This window comes from Amphiprion ocellaris, chromosome 3 (assembly GCF_022539595.1).
Source record: "Amphiprion ocellaris isolate individual 3 ecotype Okinawa chromosome 3, ASM2253959v1, whole genome shotgun sequence".
NCBI classification, from domain to species: domain Eukaryota; kingdom Metazoa; phylum Chordata; class Actinopteri; family Pomacentridae; genus Amphiprion; species Amphiprion ocellaris.
This window is the reverse complement of record NC_072768.1, coordinates 20,348,243-20,369,954: the sequence shown is the minus strand read 5'-3', so window position 1 is coordinate 20,369,954 and position 21,712 is coordinate 20,348,243. Positions and strand designations below refer to the sequence as shown.

The 21,712-nt window shown below is 40.6% G+C and overlaps 1 protein-coding gene across 1 annotated transcript in view; it reads right to left on the bottom strand.

Annotated features, from left to right (window-relative positions):
- cspg4 (chondroitin sulfate proteoglycan 4) overlaps positions 1 to 21,712 on the bottom strand; it is a 72,038-nt gene that overhangs the window by 12,076 nt on the left and 38,250 nt on the right. The window contains exons 2-7 of the mRNA XM_023297260.3: positions 20,284 to 20,447; positions 15,220 to 18,774; positions 13,221 to 13,409; positions 12,774 to 13,049; positions 8,079 to 8,255; positions 384 to 582 (exon numbers count right to left, since the gene is read on the bottom strand). Coding sequence (XP_023153028.3) covers positions 384 to 582; positions 8,079 to 8,255; positions 12,774 to 13,049; positions 13,221 to 13,409; positions 15,220 to 18,774; positions 20,284 to 20,447 — 4,560 coding nt within the window. The remainder of the gene's footprint in view (positions 1 to 383; positions 583 to 8,078; positions 8,256 to 12,773; positions 13,050 to 13,220; positions 13,410 to 15,219; positions 18,775 to 20,283; positions 20,448 to 21,712) is intronic.

The following is a 21,712-nucleotide window of genomic DNA, read 5'->3' as shown; positions in this document are numbered from 1 at the left end:
TGCAATTATAAAGACAGAAAATAATTTAAAACTTGGTTTACCGTTGTTGCCTTGATTAACAAAAAGCATTTATTTGTCACAGTAAAGGAGCAAATAAAGAGCATGTTTAAATACATGTTTTTACACAGCATGGCCGCAGTATATCTGCAGGGTTTAAATGGCTTATTGATCAATACCAGCGACACCCTGATTACTTTACAAGACATTGAAATTTCTGCTGAGATAAACATGGAGACTTATGTTTAAGCATGTTTAAGTTTGTTGTAATAGCAGCAGCCTAACACAGAATCGGTTAAGGATCACAGATGGATAGACAATATACTAGTATAAGAACAAAGATGCATCATACAGTCTGACTTGTCCTCTCACTCTTGTGCTCTCACCCTCATGAATAAAGATGACCTCTCCTTTGTTTATGTGAGCCTGTGTGAAATTTAGGATTTCCTCCTCTGGCGCCTCCTTCAACGCCACCATCCCATTGGTTGGCATTTCGACTTGGTAAACCAGTTCCTCTGCAGGGGTATCAGCATCCTCAGTGCTCAGCATGCTGGCGGTGATGTCAGCTTCCTCACCGGCGAGAACCTGTGAAATATCAAAGAGAGTAGACGAGAGAGAGAGAGAAACAGAGATGAAAAACACCACAGATTAAACAGCCTAAGACAGACAGATGGAGAAATAGTATTCACACAAGTATAAACTCAAGACCAAGCCTGTCCCACAAACGGCCCCCGCCAAAGTTACAATTTTAAAAGGTTAATTATTCCTCCATGGCAGTCTAGACTCTCCTGTTATCAGAAGATGGAGCACAACAGTGCAGGCTGAATAACTCTCTCTGGGTGGAGGGTCTTTAATGGACTTCTAATGGTTGGCTAACTGAAAGGAGCATTAATTGAAAGAAATGGGCCAGATCCCTTGAAAGACATTCTTAAATAGCTGGAATCAGCTGGGCGAGTGAGCTGAGGGTGCCCTGCAGTAAGAGGTACGTATCGATCTGGAAAGCCATTCGCCCTCCAATACCTCTCTCCCTGTTTCTCCAGAGTCCGGGTAAAGAGCAAGAAGCCTCCGGCAGCAGGAAGAGGAGAGAAGATACCTCACTCTCAGGTGTTAACGTTTCAAATGTCACTCAATGAGCGTCATTTATACTTAGAGGCGAAGATGCTACACAGTACTTACAAATGTATTTTATCCATTTAAAGTACATATGTTACTGAGTTGCTGTGAGTTCCTCTGAACTTGCCTCATGTACCTCTGTGCCAGTAGCCTACTCTGACTGTCAGAGTAGAACCAGTGGGTGGGTAGATTAAGAGACACAAAAACTGAGAGGCTTTCCAGCTGAAAAACAACAAATTACAACTTAAATTTAACCTACAGTAGCTGTTGTAGCATTCTGCTCTAATGAGGATCCTGCCCACTGAGAAAAAAGAGCAACAGATTAATGCTGACCTTTTTAAAACCCTGATGTTGATTGTTCTTATCTAAATAGAAGACAATGTTGCTGCCCCGTGTATAGCTGTGCTATTAAAATCTACACAGTCTACATGTGCCCAGTGTTTCATGGGAATTTGAAAATGGACTGCTAAATGATACAAGTTAGGCATGGCGCATTAACAGCTTCAGCTCTTAAGGGCTTTAAGGTGGGATTTATTTTGTAATTTACTGTAACTGCACTCTAAATATTTAAGTTATTATTTAAGTTACTCTCCAGGTAATTAAAATATATATCTAGACACACTATAGTGGTAAAATGCCTGGAAATGAAATATAAAGCTCTGTGAGACTGTATTTGGGGACTTTGTTGCTTGAAGCTAAATGCCAATGCATTCGTGTTAACATGTTCACAGTGAAAAGGATAAATTGCACATATTGCAGGTACAATGTTTACCTTGTCAACCTTTGTTTAGTGTGTTCAGTGTTTGTCCATTAAAGAAAAGTATTGAACAAAATAAAATTAAATACAGATTTTAAGTGATCATCTACATTAAGTTGTTATCTTGTACCAGATTATACAGTTATTTGTTGACATAACTCCTCAAAAAATAGTAGTCTTAGTGTGGCAATACCGGAAAAATCCAGGGACCGTTCATGTATTTTAGCCTTGAACAAAGCAGTGGACTGATCGACTAACCAGCGTTCCCCACAGCCCTGCTCCATTTCCTCATGTTTTACACTTTTAAAGTGAGTTTAATCTTGACATCTTCTTGTAAAACCACACAAATGTTGTCTTTTTAAGTCCTCTGTGTCATTTCTAGTATTTCAGACTCCTCAAGACTTGTCCAGTATAACAAATGGGTTGTGAAGTGTATAATTTAGTTGTCTTACAGTCCACTGCTTATAGCATCCTATTCAGTTTGACGCTCCATCAAAGCTCTATCGCTGCAACACACAGTATCAACAGTTCAAAGTCGTAATCCATCATTACACTCGCTGTGCTTCTTTTCTCTCGCTCTTTTTTTTTTGCCACTCAATAGTGCCTTTGTTCCTCACAAATAACTTTTATAGCTGGTGACGAGTTCAAAGACAAGTAGGCTTTGAGCAGAAGTGAAATCAACAGTCCTGTTTCACTGCAAGACCTCAGTATTTGTATGCGCTGAGGTGTAATATATAAGAAAAAAATACAAAAACAACATGAAGTATGTCGCATAAGTGGAAAGAATTTAATACAACATGTAGGATTGTATTAAACAACAAACTGTGCCATTATGAGGAAGACAAATATTCAATTTTACACTATGTGGGTTCTGGCTGCAGCAGGTTGCAGGAGTATCTGGTGTTCCTTTACAGCACAATATGATATTATAAAATGAATGTTGAATATCTCTGCAAGAATAATGCTCATGCTTAGTCAACCAGGATGAGCAGTAATTTGGTAATTTGCAGGCCGAAAGGTGACCAGGTATCCAGGTTCATTTATTTGAAAGGTTTTTAGACGTCTAACTGTGGTTTCATCAGTGTAAATAATAAGTATATTAAAATGTCTTCTTATCCCTGTTTCATACTAAATTTAAAGTCATTCAGATTTAGATTTAGGTACCTGAAGGTGGAGAGCAGGGGTACTCATGTTTGGGAGTAAGCAGGCATTTAATTTTAGGGATGATCCCTGGACCTTCAGCTTGAGGAGGTTTACTTCTTAGATTTGCAGACTGTTTAAAGGGTTGACTCCACTAAACCTGTAACTCACTGTGTGTCTCCACCAGACTGTGACTGGGATTGATGATTGTTTAACCATTGAGGGTCTGGTCGTGTCAAAACGAACACCTCTGAGGGGCGATAACCTCTTATGTGTCTGATGCCTCCATGACAGGTTGGAGGTAACCTGCCCAGGAAAATGTGCAAGAATATTTTCCGTTGAGCTGAAAACAGCATCATATCAGCCTACATCAACAAACAGGGGGGCATTTTATCCACCTTCTTGTTCAATCCTGCAGAGATCCTGTGATATGAGGCTTTGGAGAATCTCGGTCTCCCCAGGGCAGTTTGTTTTTTTCAGTCCTGCAGAAAGCAGGGCCCGATAGTTTGTTCAGGGTCACACTGATGGTGGGTGAGTGCAGACTAACCCAAACATTCTGAGCCAAATCTGGACTCTGTTAGAGAGGGTGGACACAGATCTGTTTGCCTTAAGGCAGAACACCCACTTTCCCCCGTGCACCAAGGACAAGACAGCTGCTCTGTGCATGTCCACCCCTCTATTTTATTTCTCTCCTCACAGAAACCCTCAGAGATAGACCTTCTGGTTGTCCTGAAATGGTACAGTATGCAGAGATGACTCAGCCGATAATAGCACCACCCACCTGGCCAATTTCTAAGCATTAAGAAACACTGTTGCAGGCAAAAACTACTCACAGAGCTAGTGCTGTCCCAGATTTTGGGGGAAGAAGCTTCTGGCAAGAAGCAACAGGAGATACGATGTTAATATTGAGAATGGTTTGTGCTAACAAAACCGCAGCCACAAGACAAAAGGCTTTAGTCACCTCAGGCTTAGTATTTGTTTACTGTACCTTTACAAACATATCACAATTAAATCCCAACTGTAAAATCCTTCACAAACCTTCCCAATAGATTCCAAGAAAGCTCCAAGTTTTACAGACCAACTTTAACACTCAGTTTCAAGCCTGTTTCTCCTTTGACCACATGCAGTGTCCCTGATGAGTGTGGTCAGAAGTGTGCTTCGTAGCGCCTGTAACCACTTCTGGTGGTAATGCCATGTGGTCATGTAACATCACTGCAGCAAGGTGAGAAATTAAACCACTGCAGGTTAGTAAACACAACATTTTCAGGGGGTGTTGCAGTAAAAGTTAAGAGTATACTGTCGTTTGTTAAGGGTATGGGGTGCAAAGAAATGAAAGTGCAGCCGAGGTGAATGCTAATCTGGGTAACCTCGGGCATCCAACAACTTCTGAGCATAGAGGCAGAAGAGAAACTCTCCTGTTGGTCTAGAATACGGATTTGCGAGGAGACAGATTGATCTAGTTACTGATAATTTACAGATAAGAGCTGAATAACCTGAAGCACACAGAGATACTTTTAGAATCTCCTTCCTGGAACGTCTAACAAACCACATTTTGTTTTATTTTAAATTATCCTCATTGCAAATTATCTGTGAATTACACATCCAGCAATAGTTTGGACTTTTTTAAACATGAGCTGCTACAGTTAACAAGTATATGAAATCGCACTAATTAACACTCGCTTTTAATGTCAGAAGGTCTGATCCTGGGTGGGATGTTAAAATTCCTGAAGAATAGCAGTCAAAGGCCTTTAACTGGTTTTGCAGCATGTTGCCAGCATTTTCTGTGACTTAATTTTCCATTCAATTCCAAATAGATTAAAATGTGAAGTGACCTTACAGTGAGGAATTTCACTGAGTTACTAAAGCAGCAATAATTATACTCTTTTGAAATGTGCCTCTTCTTTGAAAGACATATTAAAAGGTAATTTAAAACCCCAACAGATTACTGAATTTACATTATAAAACTGCTTTCATGAAAACTGAAAAGAGTGATGTGAGTTCACGGTATTGCTGCCACTAGATCAGTTCAGTTTTTACGGTGCAATTCTCAGTGCTTAACACTAGATGGCCACATTGGCTCACTCCCCAAATCAGTGAAGCAGCAGTAAAATCTAGGGCAGGTAATCTGAAAATGGCCTTGCAAATTGATAGTTTATATAACAATCAATGCAGTTAGCACCTAAGAGGATGGACTGCAAATTCAATTTGATTGGACACAATGGCTGATATTTCATTTGGAGGCCGTAATGAAGTAGCAGCCATAGGCAAATGACTTCGTTTGCTGGTGACTCAACAGGATACCACTATCTCTTAAATGTTTGAGACTGTGAGGGGTGCCAGATGTCTGAGGCTGCATCCAAAACTATCTGAAATCTTGGACGGTGTAGGTACAAGGTCCACTAGTGTGTTCCTAAGTCTATGCCGGGGAGTGGTAGCTAAAGCTGGACGGACTGCAGGAAAGCACCAACCAGAAAGAATATAGTGATATTACGAAATCCATTTTGGTTTCAGCTCCTCGTCTGCATGACATTTCTCTCTCAGACGGAGATTAGCCACAGGTCTTCTGTCCTGCTTTGTGTTTTGATGAAAGACGAAACAAAATTACTATACTTAGCAAAAGGGGACAAAGGCAGCCTTCAAAGACGAGATATTAGAATCGTGATACAGCTGTAAGAGCTGCAAAAGAGAATGTGAAATTGCACAAAGGCTAATACATAGATGGACAGACAGACAAATAGATAGATAGATAGATAGATAGATAGATAGATAGATAGACAGACAGACAGACAGACAGACAGACAGACAGACAGACAGACAGACAGACAGACAGACAGATAGATAGATAGATAGATAGATAGACAGACAGACAGACAGACAGACAGACAGACAGACAGACAGACAGACAGACAGACAGACAGACAGACAGACAGACAGATAGACAACTATTCACTATTCAAATTAATAATAGGCATAGAAACAGAGACAGACTGTAAACTCTAATTATAACCAGCTGTACCCAACATACTGGGATCAATGGTGAGCTTGAGCAGAGCCTGAGCACAACGCTGTTAGCCATCATGTCTGATCATCTGCTGCAGAGGTCACTACACACACACACTTCCTGCCTTAAATCAATCCAAGTGCCGCCGGGCCAGCCCCGGCTCTGTGTGGGTTAGACATCCACATATCATTATGTTACATTCTGCAGCCGCAGCGGAGGAGTCGCAGGGATTGGAAGCCGCCCTCACTCTGCCAGAAAAGCCGCGGTCTCGTCGACCATCTTGGTTTTCCAAAAATACAGGTTGCCAGGGAGACGAGGAGCCGCAGGCAGAGCAGGGAGGGCTGAACGACACAGTTTGTTTCCAGTTCTGTGAGCTGATTACTGCTGGCTTTTTCCAACTGCCTGACGACTCTTACAGTAGAATCTACTCTATTTATCCTTCAAAACTTTTCTTTCATGACACAAACACACCGTGAGCCCACTGCAGATTGTCTCAGATAAGGATGCTGTTAAATACACACCTTTTCTTTTCGCAGCAGAAAGCTTTTTCACAGAGCCAGTGTGCATGTGTAAAGACCTTCAGTCGAGACGAGCCAACACTACTAACTAATGTTATCAGAATTAACTGAGGAGAGGAAGCATATAATCCAACCACACTTGTGCAGAAAATCCTTATCCATTAAGTTTACTTGAAACCCAATGATCACATGTGTTTCTATTCATGATTATGTTAACTCAGGGATGGGCAGTTATTAAAACACATCAATTACAATCATTTAACTGAATTTCATTGTGAAATATAACACTCTCAAGTTAGAGTTATGCACAGAAATTAGACAAATTACAAAATATTAGCTGACTGAGATATGTCAAAAATATCGAAATCTCATGGTTTAATCAAATTTAACTGTTCAATATGGGGCATTTACAGTATTGCTTAAATAAATATCTTTAGGATGCAGGGAGAGAGAAACGGAGATATCAGCAAATCTGGAACTGCATTATAAGCGTACAGATACCATATAGATGAAATTCTGCCTGAAATTTAATTGCCTGCACACAGCAGTGAATCATTGCCCTTTTATCGTTACGTGACTTACATGATTCACTTTCTGCATCTTTACTTTCCAAACAGTCAAGCTGAGAAGATGCTAAATCACTTCTATGCTCTTTATAAAAATAAATATGCTGTGCAGTCCACTGTGTAGAATGTGTCATCATATGTGAGGCTTGTGTCTATGTAAAAATTCTCTGCATTTATTTTACTGGCCGCGTGAAGTGAATTTAAACCTCAGTTCATACAGGATTCATGACAGTGGACTGTAGCTGCAGCTGAAACTATCCAGTATGGATGTGAGAAAGATCAGTAAAGTCCACTGAGTTCATTCAGAGTTCATTAAGTCCTAGAACTGTGATTCCATGTCAGCTTAGATTGATGCTATCAGAGCACCTTTGGTGTCTTCATCTCATCTTTCTCTTGTGGGAAACCTGCATGCTATTTTGTCAGAAAATCAAACTAAAGCAAAACATAAAGTGCTAGGGGGTAGGTTTTATGAATTGACCTCCTCTCAACACATGAGAATCTCATCAACTGTTATAAAGCCATTAATCTGACGTTCTTTCAGGTTTTTTTTTTGTGTGGTTTGGGCATCAGACCAACCATGCAAAGTCTGGAGCAGGTGGGAATGTCTACAGCCTGTCAATCACACATGCTCAAGTCAAATGAGGTCTTTTTGCAGGCATATTGCAGCAGAGAAGAAAAAACAAAAGTAACCTGAAATAAACTGTAGGGAAGCAAATTAGATTTTCCACAGTTTCTTCTCTCTCCTGTGTTTTGAAACACTGCAATAAAAAGTTTCTTTCCTCCTTAACACTGAAGGAAAGGTGGTGGTCAACTTGAATTCTCATCAGGTGAAATATACTAAAGGGAAAAGAGCAGCCAACTAACAAATGTTTACATTTATAAAAAGGTTTCCTCCAGCAGCATTTTCTAGCTCGCTTAGCTCTGAGTACATTGGAGGAAAGCTCAAAGTAACAGCTAACGTGTGCTTTCAAAGAGCAAAGCCTTACCTCCAGTCCCGTGTTACGGGTGAGTTTTGGGGGCTCGTCGTTCAGTGGGATGACAGTAACTGAGATGGTGACAGGGAGGCTCCGCCGCTCAATCTCATAAGCCGAGGCAGAGAGTGTAAAACTGTCCTCTGTGCTCTCGGTGTTGTCATGCATGTAGTAGATCTGTCCAGATTTCATCTGCAGGAAACAAAAAAGATTCAGTTGTCACTCAATTCTGAATCAGATCTGAGTGGTAGGAAACATAATAAAATGAGGAGCCTAAAAGGTGGAATAAAATTTTACAGTGTGCTTGTGTCTCTCAACACAAGGGACACTAGTTTTGAGAAACCAGGGAGTGACTGCATCCTGGTAAACTTACGTAGATAAACTCTGATATATAGAAGAAACTTCAATTCATGTCATAGTTTCTACCTCAAGACTTCCATAACTCATTTCCTTAATTAGTGTGATTGTTTTCAGATGAATGCAATTTCCCTTAAAAGGGGAACACTTGTAATTATAGTCACAACAGTCAGTTCCCAATTCATTTGAATTATTACTCATTATTACTCAGCCTGTGAAAACAGTTGTCTAATGTCTCCGGTGGCTCTGGAGGACCTGAATTATCACGACTTTGGCTTGGATTCTACACATTTATAGCAGAAAGCCTGTTTTGCAAACTGAACATGTGGGCGCTTCCTCAACAGGGAGCATGTAACAAGAAAATGCTGCTTTTTGCATTATGGGAAATGCAGCAACCACTGAGTTTGGAATCTGACCTTTAAAGGCCACTTTCAGTAAGACAAGTCTTTTACATCATTACCAGGTCCATATGGTGTTATTTATATGCTAGAGGACACATGATCAGCAAAATAAGCAGTCAACACCATGGCTGAACGTTTCCACTTTGAAACTGTAGTGTACCAATGACATTTGTTACAATCTTCTGATGTAACAAACCTAAGGAACCAATCCTGTCAATTTTCTGTATCATTATTTTTCATCAGAATTATTTTGTGGTTTGAACACGTGTGTCTGAATTATTCCAATATCACAAATTGCCATTGTGTTGTGTAGTTTTCCAGTGTTTGATCGGAGGTGAGCTGGTATGCCTGAGCTGCAGCAAGTAGTGGAGAGGTGAGTGCAGACAGAGACAGGGTTCATACATCTGCAGTTTCTAGAGGAAGCTACCATACTCTGTAAGCCATTTCAAGGCATTAAGAGGTTATTTTCCTGTGAAAAAAAGCTCTAAAAGTGTAACTGTGATCCACAAAGATAGATTTTTAGGGGTTAAATGGCCAAATCTTTAAGCAACTTAAATTTGAATATCCTGACCTGTCCAGCTTTCATCTTTAAAAGTCAATTTCTTGTGAGACCTCCAGCTTTACAGAATGCAGCACTAAATATCCAGAGAAGCCCTTACATCCCTTTCAATTCCACATGGTGTCTATATACAGCAGGGGGCTTATTCTTCATAATGAAGTTCAGTCCACTTGAACTGTTACCTTGCCTGATCTTTATAAGCTGAGGACAGCTGAGGACCCAATACAGTCATAAATAACATAAACTAGCACGGATGGAGCTGCTCGCAACTGCAGTTTGTTACACTGCACTTTGTGACTTTGGCTTTAAAAAGCAGTCTGTAAATATGCTCTTCCACTGTCCTGCCAAGGGCTAGATCAGAAGATAAATAACACAGTCAGGTCTGCATGTTAACTATACCACATTAGCCAAGAGACATGCTGTCTAGCTTATCATAAAGAGAAGTCTTTAGCAAAGATTAAACAAACAACATAGAGCATGTTAATGGGACTCTGAGGTTCTGGTAATTTTATTTTTCTTTTGGATGGGCTTAGGCTAGCTGGTTTCTTTGCCTTCAGTCTTAATGTTAAGTTAAACTAACTGTCCCCCCACTGTAAGCTTATATTCAATGAACAGATATGAGAATCAGGTATTTGGCATGAAAACAGATAAAACTATTTTCCAAAACTATTACTTTAAAAGGTCTATGCTTTTAGAATAAGACAAAAATAAAAAAATGTACTGCTGTATCTGCGTAGACTATACACTATGTCTTTTGTTTTGTTATTCTAAGTAGATACTATAATGCAGCTTTTCAAAGTTTGAGATAAAGACTATAATCAGGTCTTGAAGCCTGACAGCAGCACAGGAACAAGGAGAATCTCCCTTATGGGACCAAACCTTGAGAGAAACCAGATGCACAAAGAAATCAGTCACCCATTGTCAAGTGAGCTAGATGGAAAACAGCAACTTGTGGCTGAGTCCATCTAACTCTGTTGACTCTCTGCATACAGAGAAGAAGACTCTGCACACAGTCCTTTATTCCTGTCTGGATCAAATAATCAACGTACATCATCTTCTCTCCTGATTCTTTCTGACAAATTTGCAAAGAGTCAAAGTTCTTCTCTGCAAAGAAGACAGTGAGAACTGTTTCTAGACAAATACCAGTAAACCACTGGGATAAGGGGACCTGCTTCAGAGGGCAGGAAGTGCCAAATGGATCCCATATGACTGGTATCCTTCTGGAATAACAACCCCCATCATCATTACCGATCAGGGAAAGTCAGCGAGACAATCAGTCTGCTAGCTGGGACAATAAACAGTGGGTGGTTGTTGGACACGTGGCCAACTCTGAGAAAGACTGATGTGTGTGTTGGCAAGCTGCATAAATGATTTACTTTCAGTTTTGATTGATGAAAAAATGCCAGGCTCTGTGTGGCTACTGTATTTTTGAAAATCGCTTGTATAAACTGTACAAACTTGCTCACTTTGAAAACATTTTGTACTTGGTGAACAAATAAAGAGGACAGTGTGGACTTTAATAGGTTACCACAGATGGAGGACTTAATAGAGACCTGATGGAGAGTTGAACCTGATTAAAAGAAAGGCCTATAAGAACAAGTGTTTCATATCATTGGATGTATACACGACTTTATTGTCTGACACGGATTCTGTGTTTACGTTACACATCTGTGCCACATGGCAAATAGAGTCACTGAACATTCTTGTGGTTGGCATTCATGTAGATCTGTATACAGACCAGTAAGTCCAGTGTCCAGTGACTTGCCCAGTCAAGCTTTAAACAGCATTGAATTTAGAGGGAAAAACACACAAGTGCAGAGATGTACACATACATCCGACTTTAATTTTGGAACATATGTTGCCTGGTTCCAGTGTTTCTTCAACTGTGGACATTTATTGGACGTTTCTTCTTCACTGTGTTTCTCATTTGGGATAACTAACTGTGTCCGAGTATAACAGTAAAGAAAAGAATGCAGACAGTGCACACATAAAATCACACAAAGCAATGTAAAGAAAACATTTTTCTCTTATTATTTCTATTTCCATAGTGGCTTATGATGATATCCATGTTCCTTTGTGTCTCCAGTCAATAAACATTCACTGCTGTGCACTCGACTCATTCGAGTTGTGCATTCGAATCTTTAAGAGACAGTATGAGTGAGTCTGGCAGTTGCAAAGCGCGGGAGGTTTGTCTGCTCTCACACATTATTATAGGAATACACCGGGCCAGTTTATTTTGGCTTCAGGCAGTCCAAAGGCCTCGTCAGTTTTTCCACAATGGTTCAGCAAAGCAGAGCAGAGTCAGGGCAGACCAGGGCTAGATGTAGGAGCTATAAGATATGTGTCTAACTAGCTCCACTAAACTATGTGGTCCATTCAGAATGCATGAGGTTTTTCCACCAGTAAGTACTCATGCATTTTTCATATTTTCCTAAAGCTGGGGTGTTCTGAAGCACATGGAGGGAGACCAGATAGCTCCCAGAATCTCCCACCCCTCTCCATCTGCTACAACACAACAAATCCAAAACAGCGCTGAGTAGTAACCGGGGGAAAGTTCCACAGTGACACCTCACAGTGGTAATCCTCCTGAACAACCACCGTCATCTAGTTATGAAAGGAAGTTGTTGTCCTCCCTGGAGGCATTAAGATGCGGATAAATCATGGATTACTTTTTTCTTCGTCTGGGATGTTTTCGAATTTGGGCATGTTATGAATTTTTCCTCAAATGAAAATCAGGTGCTTTTCATGAACACTCTTCTTTGAAAAAAGTATAATCAGCTCAATTCTTATAATGTTAGACTGAGAATCAAATTTGTTTTGGTGGACTTGGCAATGCATGCGGCACACATACGCTAACCATTTGGTAGAACCAGTCAATTGGTAAATAAAGTCTTCAGTTACATGGCGTCTATCTGCCAATAAGCAGGACTAAAGCAAATGTCAGAATTTTGAATGGAACTTAGAAAACAGCAAGAGAAGCCAAATGGGAAAACTGATTTTTCAAAAAATCTGAGACGATTACGTCTGCAGGTTTTCTTTTATATATATATTTCTTTATCTTTTATATGTATGTCAGACATTCTTGGCAAATGTGTGTATAGAATGGAAGCACAGTATTGGTACTGGAAATAATGCCAAAATAACACGTATATGGCAGAAGAGCTGCTTCTTTTGGCATCAAGCAAATAGCCAGTGACTTTGTTCATTAGCCAGCAGCTAATCATGCCAATACCAGCAGCAACTTCACCTTTAGATAGCTCCTGCAATCATGTATGTCAAAAGTACTATATGGGTGAGAAACAATGAAGTGACAGTGAGATGTGATTTTTCAAGTGTCTATGATGATATCTGGTGTTGGAAAATGTGAAATTATTTATTATTTTCTCGACGTACCTCCTCCCATGTAAAGTAAGAAAGTTCATCTCCATCCTGGTAGCGGATGTCGCCGTGTTGTGGTGACTCTTCCACAACAAATTCGATGTTTGCTGAGCTGTAGAAGGGATGTGAGATGTTTATAATGTCTGTATTAATTACTCTGCTGAAGCCCTCCCTCACAGTGAAGTTGAAGGTCTGGATGGGGATGAGCCGGGGAACTATGTTCACAGTGATGTCCAGGTCTTCCACTGTGGTAAAACCATTACTGACGTCCACTGTGAAGGCGTCGCTGCCCTGAAAGAGTTAAAGTTGAAGTTATTGATGCACTAAAAATAAACCTTGTACCTTAGACTCGTCAGAGACTGTGGCTGTCTGCTGTCTGATTTTATTCTCATTGTGAATATGAAAGAGAGCAAGCTGCCACATCTGATTTATTACAGCAGAATACATTAGATGACAATGAACCTGGATGGATGCAGACACGTAGAGAATGCGCCCCTGATCAATGTCTTCCTGGGTGAAGGAGTGAATGTAGTCGAGGACAGGTGAGGCCGTGCTGTCTGAACTGTTTGTCAGCTTGACCACATGACCAAGTCGAGGAGGTTGTTTAATTGTGAACACCATTTCTGTGGGCAGAATATCAGCTTGGTCCACCTAAAAGAGAAAGGTACACACTAGTAATTTGCATTTTTAACATTATAATGAATGATAAACTTACAGACGTGTCTAGCAGACTTGTTACGAACGCAGTTATGCACTAATTTGTAGTAGTGTATCGAGCTAAACTAGCAGTGATGCTCATTTAAGTGGATCGAATGGTCTGAAAGAACTGGAAAATCAATAGATTTCTGTCAAATAAGGTAAGACAGACTCAACTCCGTTACTGTACATGGATTGATCTTGCTTACTGTTGTCACCCCTGGAAGGCTCAAACACTGAATAAGGTTTAATGCTTTTGTGACTATGCATAGCCTACATATCCATTCCTGGTGGTGGGGTCACATTCTGATTTCTTATACTCATTCTAAATATGCTTTATGTGAATAGGAAAACTACAAAATTCTTGCCATGTTCAACTACACCTGAAGTTACTGGCATCCATAATACAACAGCTAAATTTGAAGTATCCTGTGAACATGACTACATAGCTGCTGTGGCCCACCCACCCCACTCTCCTCTCGGAAAAGTGCTCAGAGCTGCTGACAAAAATAGCAGACGACTGCACAACTTCTCCAGCAACAGTTGGCAAAACAAGTCAAACTGACTAATAAAACTTTGGAAAATAGTTTTCATTCGAAACTGGCTCCTTCAAAGCTGCATTTAGACTAAATTGCCTTATCATTTTCTATTTGAACAGGCACAGTATGTTACATGAATGTACACTAATTCTAATAAAACAGTATTTTAACAGTGTTGCGTTAACTTTAGTACACAACTGTAAAGCGTATACTTAATGGCCCTACTACGATGTATGATATGGAGTTGAGACACATTGTCAGACAGCACTGGGAACAGAGACTTAAAAAGACATTTGTGACATTTGGGAACATTTAAGGCCAAGCTGCAGATTTACACACAGGCAGATTTATGGTCATCCCACTTTGAGAAGTTTTAATCAGCTCTCTGGAGCCTGGAGCCTGGAGCCTTGGAGTGTTTAGCAGTCATGCTTGTGTTTGAAAATATTTCACAAAATCATACTACTTTTCACAAGACACACATTGGAAAATCTCCTACAAGCCAAGTCAATATTTTACTTCTTGTAAAGGCCATACTGTCAAGACTTTGTTCGGTTCATATTTCAGTAGTATGTGTGCTGAGCAGTCAATGCCGCACTTTTACCGTAAGTACACTATTGTGAACCTAAAGTTTAAAAAGAAAGATTATTTTACTTTCTGAAAAGTTCCTCATTATTTTGAACGTCAGGATATATATGTATAGAGAGCATATATGAATAGATCAACAATTCAAACCTCATTAACTGCTTTCAAGATGAAGTGCAAGCAGACTCATCTTATAAATTACAGTGGGCTTCAGGAAGCTCCTCAGGGGATCGTTGGTGCTCTGTTTTCCACACTTAATAGAGTGTAATTTAGTACATAAACCAAATTAAAAGCAGCATCTCTACAATCGTATTTAGCCCTGCTTTCATGTGGTTAGGATGTAGATTAGAGGCAGGGTTACAAAACAGCAAAATATGCCTGGCGAGTCACGTGAAAGGGCATTTCCACAAAGAGAAAATAAACTTTCAAGACAATGATAGCTCTGTCATAAAATTATTGCCAAATTGTAGAAATATTAGATCTGTCTGGTTAAAGAAAAACAAATGTGTGCAGCATGAACTAAACATCAGCAAAGCAAATTAATTTAAATAGTGTATTTGTTGACTTTAGATCATATGCAAAAGTCTACAGTCAATAAAAAAAACACCAGTGTCGCATAACATATTTTAGAAAGCAAACATTACCTTGAGATGATCCTGGTCGATTATGGTGTGCTCTCCGTCAAAGGAAATGATGATCTCCTTGGTTATGACTTCAGGCTCAGAGAGGTAACCTTGTTTAAATATTTTAACCCTGAATGTACCCTCTTCGGAATGTCCTCTTGCTTGGACAGTGAAGCTGAAGGAGTCCTTGGACCTCAGGCTCTCATAATTGTGCTCATAAGACACAACTCCTTTCTTCAAGTCCTCCTGGGTGAATTTTGTAGCCTCAATCCCACTCACAATGATCCTGCCATCGCTGGGTGGAGACGTAACCTGGAACTTGATCTCACTGTCATCTCTGATGTCCATGTTGGAGTCAGCACTCAACAGGGTGGTATTAAGGGTCTTGGTACTTCCGTGGTCGATGACAATGATTGTGTTGTTCACCACCCGAAGGTATGGCTCACCTGCCTGGATCTGAAGCAGTGCTGTGGTCTTGTGGAAGCCGTCTGACACCTGGAGTGAGAATCGTTCCCGATCCGCTCCATGGTGAATGAACAGGATGTTCTTATCTCTCAGATCAGCTTGTGTAAAACGGAAAAGGGGCTGTGATGGATTAGATGTTGCAACAATATTTCCTGACAGTATTCCCTCTCGTGCGTATACAATTTGAGAGTCATTGAAGCCTGAGTCATCATCTTTGAACTGAATGACATCAGTTGTTAGCAGGCGCTGACCATGGCGGACCACATTGAAAACTCTGTCCACAACCCTCACAGGAGCATGCTCGTTCTTGGACTGGATAGATATTTTGAAAACACCAGTCATTGTTTCCTGGTTGTCTGAACCTTCTCCTCCTTGATCAGTGACTGAGAAGCTGAACTCATCACTGCTTGTCTTGGAGCCATCATGCTTGTAAATAAGCCTGTTAAGCTGGAGATCTTCATTACTAAAAACTCTGATTGCTCCCTCAAATCTAGGCATTCCAGGTGGGGAGTCTCTTATCAGTCGCCCAAACTTTGGCTCTTGTATGACCCGATACACAAAATCTGTAGAACTTGGAGACTGCATCCAGAGGTAGTTCTTGTTCAGAGTTTCCTCACCACCCTGCAAGACATCCAGCCTCTCAATGGTCAAAACAGAAGCATCTGCATTGGCGAGGATGTTAATTGGGAAGGTGTACAGAGGAGAATACTGATCTTCAGCAAATACTCTGAACTGAAACTGGTCTGTGCTATCCACAGCTCTTCGCCACCTGACCCTGTAGCTAACAGTATTGTCCAAAATGTCCTTCTGGGTGAAAATATCACCTTCAACCAACTCTTTGTCTGACAACTGGAGACTACCAAGTGTTGGAGGCTTAACGAGGATGTACTTAACAGTTTCTGGAGCTGGGTTTTTACCTTTTACTTCTGCCTGAAGCTCTGAGAGTCCAATTGTTTGCTCTTCACCATCCTCCATCTCCAGTGCTACAAGGTTAGAAACCTTTACTTGGGCAGGTACGATTTTCACTAAAAAGGTGTTGTTCCAGAGAGTGAACTGCCCCAGGTGGGTATTGAACTGAATCCGTTCTACCACGGTATCTTCCTGGTCACTTGAGTCTGTGCTGAAGTATCTAAGGTGCTCTTGATCCAGATCAGATTGATGAAAAGTAGTAACTTGCTTGTACATTCCATCACTTGTCATAACCTGTAATTCTCCATACATCAGAGGTTGTGTGATGTTATACATTATATCTCCATTACGAGGATGAGCAAGAACAGCCAGATTTTGAACACCTATGGACGCATTGCTTCCTTGAGACAAAAGAAGGCCAGTGTTGGTGACAATAGTAATATGTGGCTGTGCGACAGACAACTTAAAAGTAGTTGAATGGCTGACCGACTGTCCATCAGACACCTTCAAGGTCAGTTCGGCAGCACCAGCCCCTCTGTGTACAAAATAAATGTGTCCATCTTTCAGCTCCCTGCAAGTGAACTCTGAAATGCTTCTTCCTGGTTGCTGACCATTTTCCAAGTAACCTGCATCCATGGAAGGCTCTGAGGTTACAGTTACTACTAATTCATCACAGCGGGTGTCAGAATCCATGATCTTGATGAGGCTGGGACTCAAACGAGTCCGGCCATTTTCTGTGATGGTGATTTCTCCTCCACCAAGTTGTGGTATATCATTGACGGGAAGAATTTCAACTGGGAGGACATAATCGTGAGGAGTTTTTAAACATTCCGGAAGGTAACCATTACTGTGAGCAACAACCTCCAGCTGGATTTGATCTGCATGTCTTTCATTTCCATCATGCATGTACTTGATTTTCTTGTTGACAACGTCCAAAAGAGTGAATTTCTGTGTGCGCCTTGTGTTAATGTTCATATCAATCAGGCCATACCAAGGATCATTCTGGAGAGTAAAGATTATCTGAGACTGACGCATTCCTGCAGCACTGAGGTCAAATGTAGGATATAAGTTGTTGATATCAAGAAAAGCTTCTCCACCTTCTGTCACAAACAATGGTGTGACATCTAGAAGTTTGGTTACATTTCTGAATATCTCTGGCATGTCGTCTGTTGGGTGGCAGTGCTGTTCATTCAAGTCGATATCGACATATCGGATGCGGACAGGTGGGGAAGTTGTAGTTGTGTCTACGTCATAATAGCTCGAGTAGTCATAGTCCTCTCCTTCACATTTGACATGAACATCTTTAGTCACTAAAGCGTCCTGTAGGCTCCTATCCTTCTGATTTACTTTGACTTCTCCCAAGCATCCAATGAAGGATTCAGCTGTCATGTCCTCCTCTACATGGTTTAAGGACCCACTGTCACGAAAGACTTCCTTCATTTTCCCCTGGACTCCTCCTAAGTACAGATTTCCAACCAAGTCCAGATTCTGTGATGAGTCAAGGGGCAGGGAAGAGGCCTGGCTGTCCACATTAAGAACAAAAGAATCCTGACTGACCTGAACCTTAACTCTGTGCCATTGATCATCATCCAGCTGCACCTGGGTATTCTCCAATACCTCCGGACCGCCTCCGAGGTCCAGCATACCTTTGAGATGGCCTTTCATAATACCAATTGCAATAAAATCTGAGTCTCGGCCAGGGTGGAAAACAAGCAAAGCATCCTCAATGGTGGTTTTCATTAGGAATTCCAAGGTCCTTGGTGCACCACTAGCCCTGCTCCAGGTGGGGAAGGACACAAAGGAATCAGGACTGATGAAACTAGTTGCCTCCCCATCTCCAGCCTCAAACTCACTACTGCAGGATTCCTTTGTGTCATGGCATTGTTTAAATGCTGAGCTAAGAATATCAAACTGATGGGATTCAAATTTGACCTCAGTCATGCAGCCACGGAAAGGGGGAATGGCAGTGCTGAGGTAGGAAGCATCCAGGTCTCCTGTTCCTCCAATCCAAATTCCCAGGTCAATATTGAGCTGTTCCCCATCATCGTCCACAGGAACATATGTTGGGAACAGATCATCGATGATCATGGTCAGCTTGTCATCTTGTAGTGTCAGTAAGACTTTGTGGTCCAGAAGGTTGTTCAGCTGTACTCCTTGAGATGAAGACAGTATTATCTCACCAGCTCCCATGTTCATCCTTGCCTATGGAAAAACAAAACATTTTTATTTTAGTCAAAGCTTACATTGTCACTGAAACTGTTCTAAATGTAAATTTTGGTGCACAGCGTATTTATTTATGTATATCTTTTGGTGCTGTCATATAAAATGTTCAGCATTTGGAGTGCACACCATACAGATTCTGAGCTGATGTTTAAAGGTAATGCCTTCCCTAGAAATGGAGGGATTATTATAGGTTACAACTGCCCCATCAATATTTATGAAAAAGAAACTTTGTTTGAATGCACTAACACTAGCTAAATACTCCAGTATGCTCATTCTGGATCTCTCATTTACCATTTATGGTGGTTTAATTCCATGACTCATAAAGTGCTCGCATTTATGCTTCATTTTTATAATAATATATAACATTTATCATCCAAGCAGTGTATATAAAACCCCTGAAAATGACTCAGGTATGTTTTCAGTGGTGACTAAATTGAAATTTAAAAATGATTGTGTTCCCAGAAGTTTCAGTGATAACATCAAAGATCTGATCTTTTCCTTAAATAATGTTGAACTCCATAATTCATACACATACCTGACAGATAAGGCAATATAACTTTTTGCAAAATCTTGAGTCTTTTCGTTTAGTGTATCTCATATTACTAAATAAACAGGATGAAGAACACTAAGGACAGTAATGTTTCTTTATATTGAACATATCCTGAGATTTCACCTCATTTGAAATACAGCTATATTGTCTTTCTGTGGAGAATCTACATAAATCACTGGTATAGCATACTTGATGCTAATTCTGCTGCTTTTCAAGGCTGTCAGGCGATTAATTATAGATGTTAACTGTCATGGTTCACATTCCAATGAGACATCTAGTGAAGACAACAGAAAAATTATATCAATTTAGACAGTTTTCAGAGTGACACATCATGAAACGTGTCACTTCCCTTGATGCTGGAATGATCTCGAAACTACATTCAGAGTCACACTGTTCGTAACCTGTTCTCTCTGCAGCTGCTAATTCCATTTGCAATATCTGTATGGAGGATTTAGTGAGGAATAAATCACTATCCAGCTGTAATAATAAAAACGGTGTCATTTTTATGTGTTAAGCATTAGCACTGCTTTAAATTATGCTCCAAAACAACACAGAACCTGCTGCACCGGTGAGAGCAAGGAAATGGAAGTGGTTAATTTCGACACTGGATTTACACACACATTTAGCTAATAAAAATGGAATGTGTGGAGCTACAACTGTATGTAAATTATCACTATATTTGCTAATTGGGTTAATTTTAAAAGTGTTTTCCTCGTACTCGTTCATCATATGGAGAAAAATAAATAATGACATTGACTCTTGTTTTTTTTAAGTTTTTTAATTCATTCTAATGAAAACTCTTTAATTTGTTTAAGTTTTAGGACAACAAGATGTTTAATGATATTTTTATTGAAGTCTGACTCAATCTTTTAGTTTACATTAACATGGGTGCCATCACTGCCTTTAAAAAAAAAAAACTGACCCGGTCAACCGCTCACCTGTATTTTCCCATTTTGGAGTTCAAGGAACAGGTAGTCCTCCATCCCTGCAGCCAGGAACAGCAGCCCACTTCGCCGACTCGTTTTGATCTGCAGTGACAGGTGGAAGGTGGAGACATCTTGGAAGGCTTGTAAGCTGCAGAAGCTATCCCCGAAGTAGGATTCTGTGAAGAGCAAACATAGGTTATAACATGTTAAGATAAGAAAGAGGTATCATGTTTGCCTAGACATCAAAGGAACGCTACGTAACAGGAAAAAACCTGTGATTCTTTAGGTTTCTCCCAACACATACATATCCTTTCTTAGACTGCATACCGGTTTTTCCTTTTTTCATAATTTTAAGAGGAAAAACACCAAATTCTGGTAGGGGACCTGGAAGAGCCTGACTTGATCATTTGCATTCTCTACACTGTGATGGCATCACATGGCTTAAATGGAAGAACACAAAAAGACACCTGCTAGAGATGCTACAGTATAAACTCATCCTACAACCGCTGACTGGCGACTCAGTGAATTCTAATGTGGAAGTTTGGAGAAACCAATTAGATGAGCATTGTTTCAGAGTCTCACAATCCAGTGAAACTTTCTCATGAACTGATTTCTATATTATCAGGTGTCCTCCAGCTGCTCCTGGCTGAAGAGGAGCTCCTCTGGCCTCAAAGGGATTCTCTCACTGAAACATCACTCATTACCCCTACGGAGGTTTTCCGGGCATATAGAGTCTTGGGGTGCAGGATTTCCTAGGCTTGAGCTGTCTCATTTTCAATGATATGCAAATTCAGCCACCTGCCTCAGACTGTGCTCTCTTGAGCCCTTGACAAAATGTAAACCAGGGAGGAAGTCAATTATTTCCCAGTGCACATGCTCTGAAATTAAACTGGACCACCTCCAAGACCCTATTTCCTCAGCATGGGTTTTCCATAGCCTTAGCCAGAAGATAGAGAAAGGGGGCTTTCCATTAGTCACCCACTCGCCCTCAGAGGGGTGATAGTTCAAGACACAGAAACTCACTGGAACACAGCGAAGAAGGCAGTCTCCTGATCATGCAATGCTAATGCTCTGGAATATTTAGAATAGTGAAGCTGAAAGAGACAGTGCTGTGGCAAAGCAAGAACATTCCTTTGAGATCGCGAGGGCCAAAATATTCTCTCAAAATCAACAGTAGCAGTCAGTAGCCTAGCAGGATGGTGGGCTTAATGCCATAAGAAAAAAAAATCTGACAAAATAACCTCTCAGACATAACTGAGTCAGGGAAAAAAAGAGGAGAAATTAAGATACTAAACATTCACATTCATAGCTATAAATGGAAAAAGTATTTTCTCAAGACGGGAGCAAATGTGTGTGTGTGTGTGTGTGTGCATGTGTGTGTGTGTGTGTGTGTGTGTGTGTGTGTGTGCCTTTAAAGGGCAGTCTGTGTCTGTGTTGCATC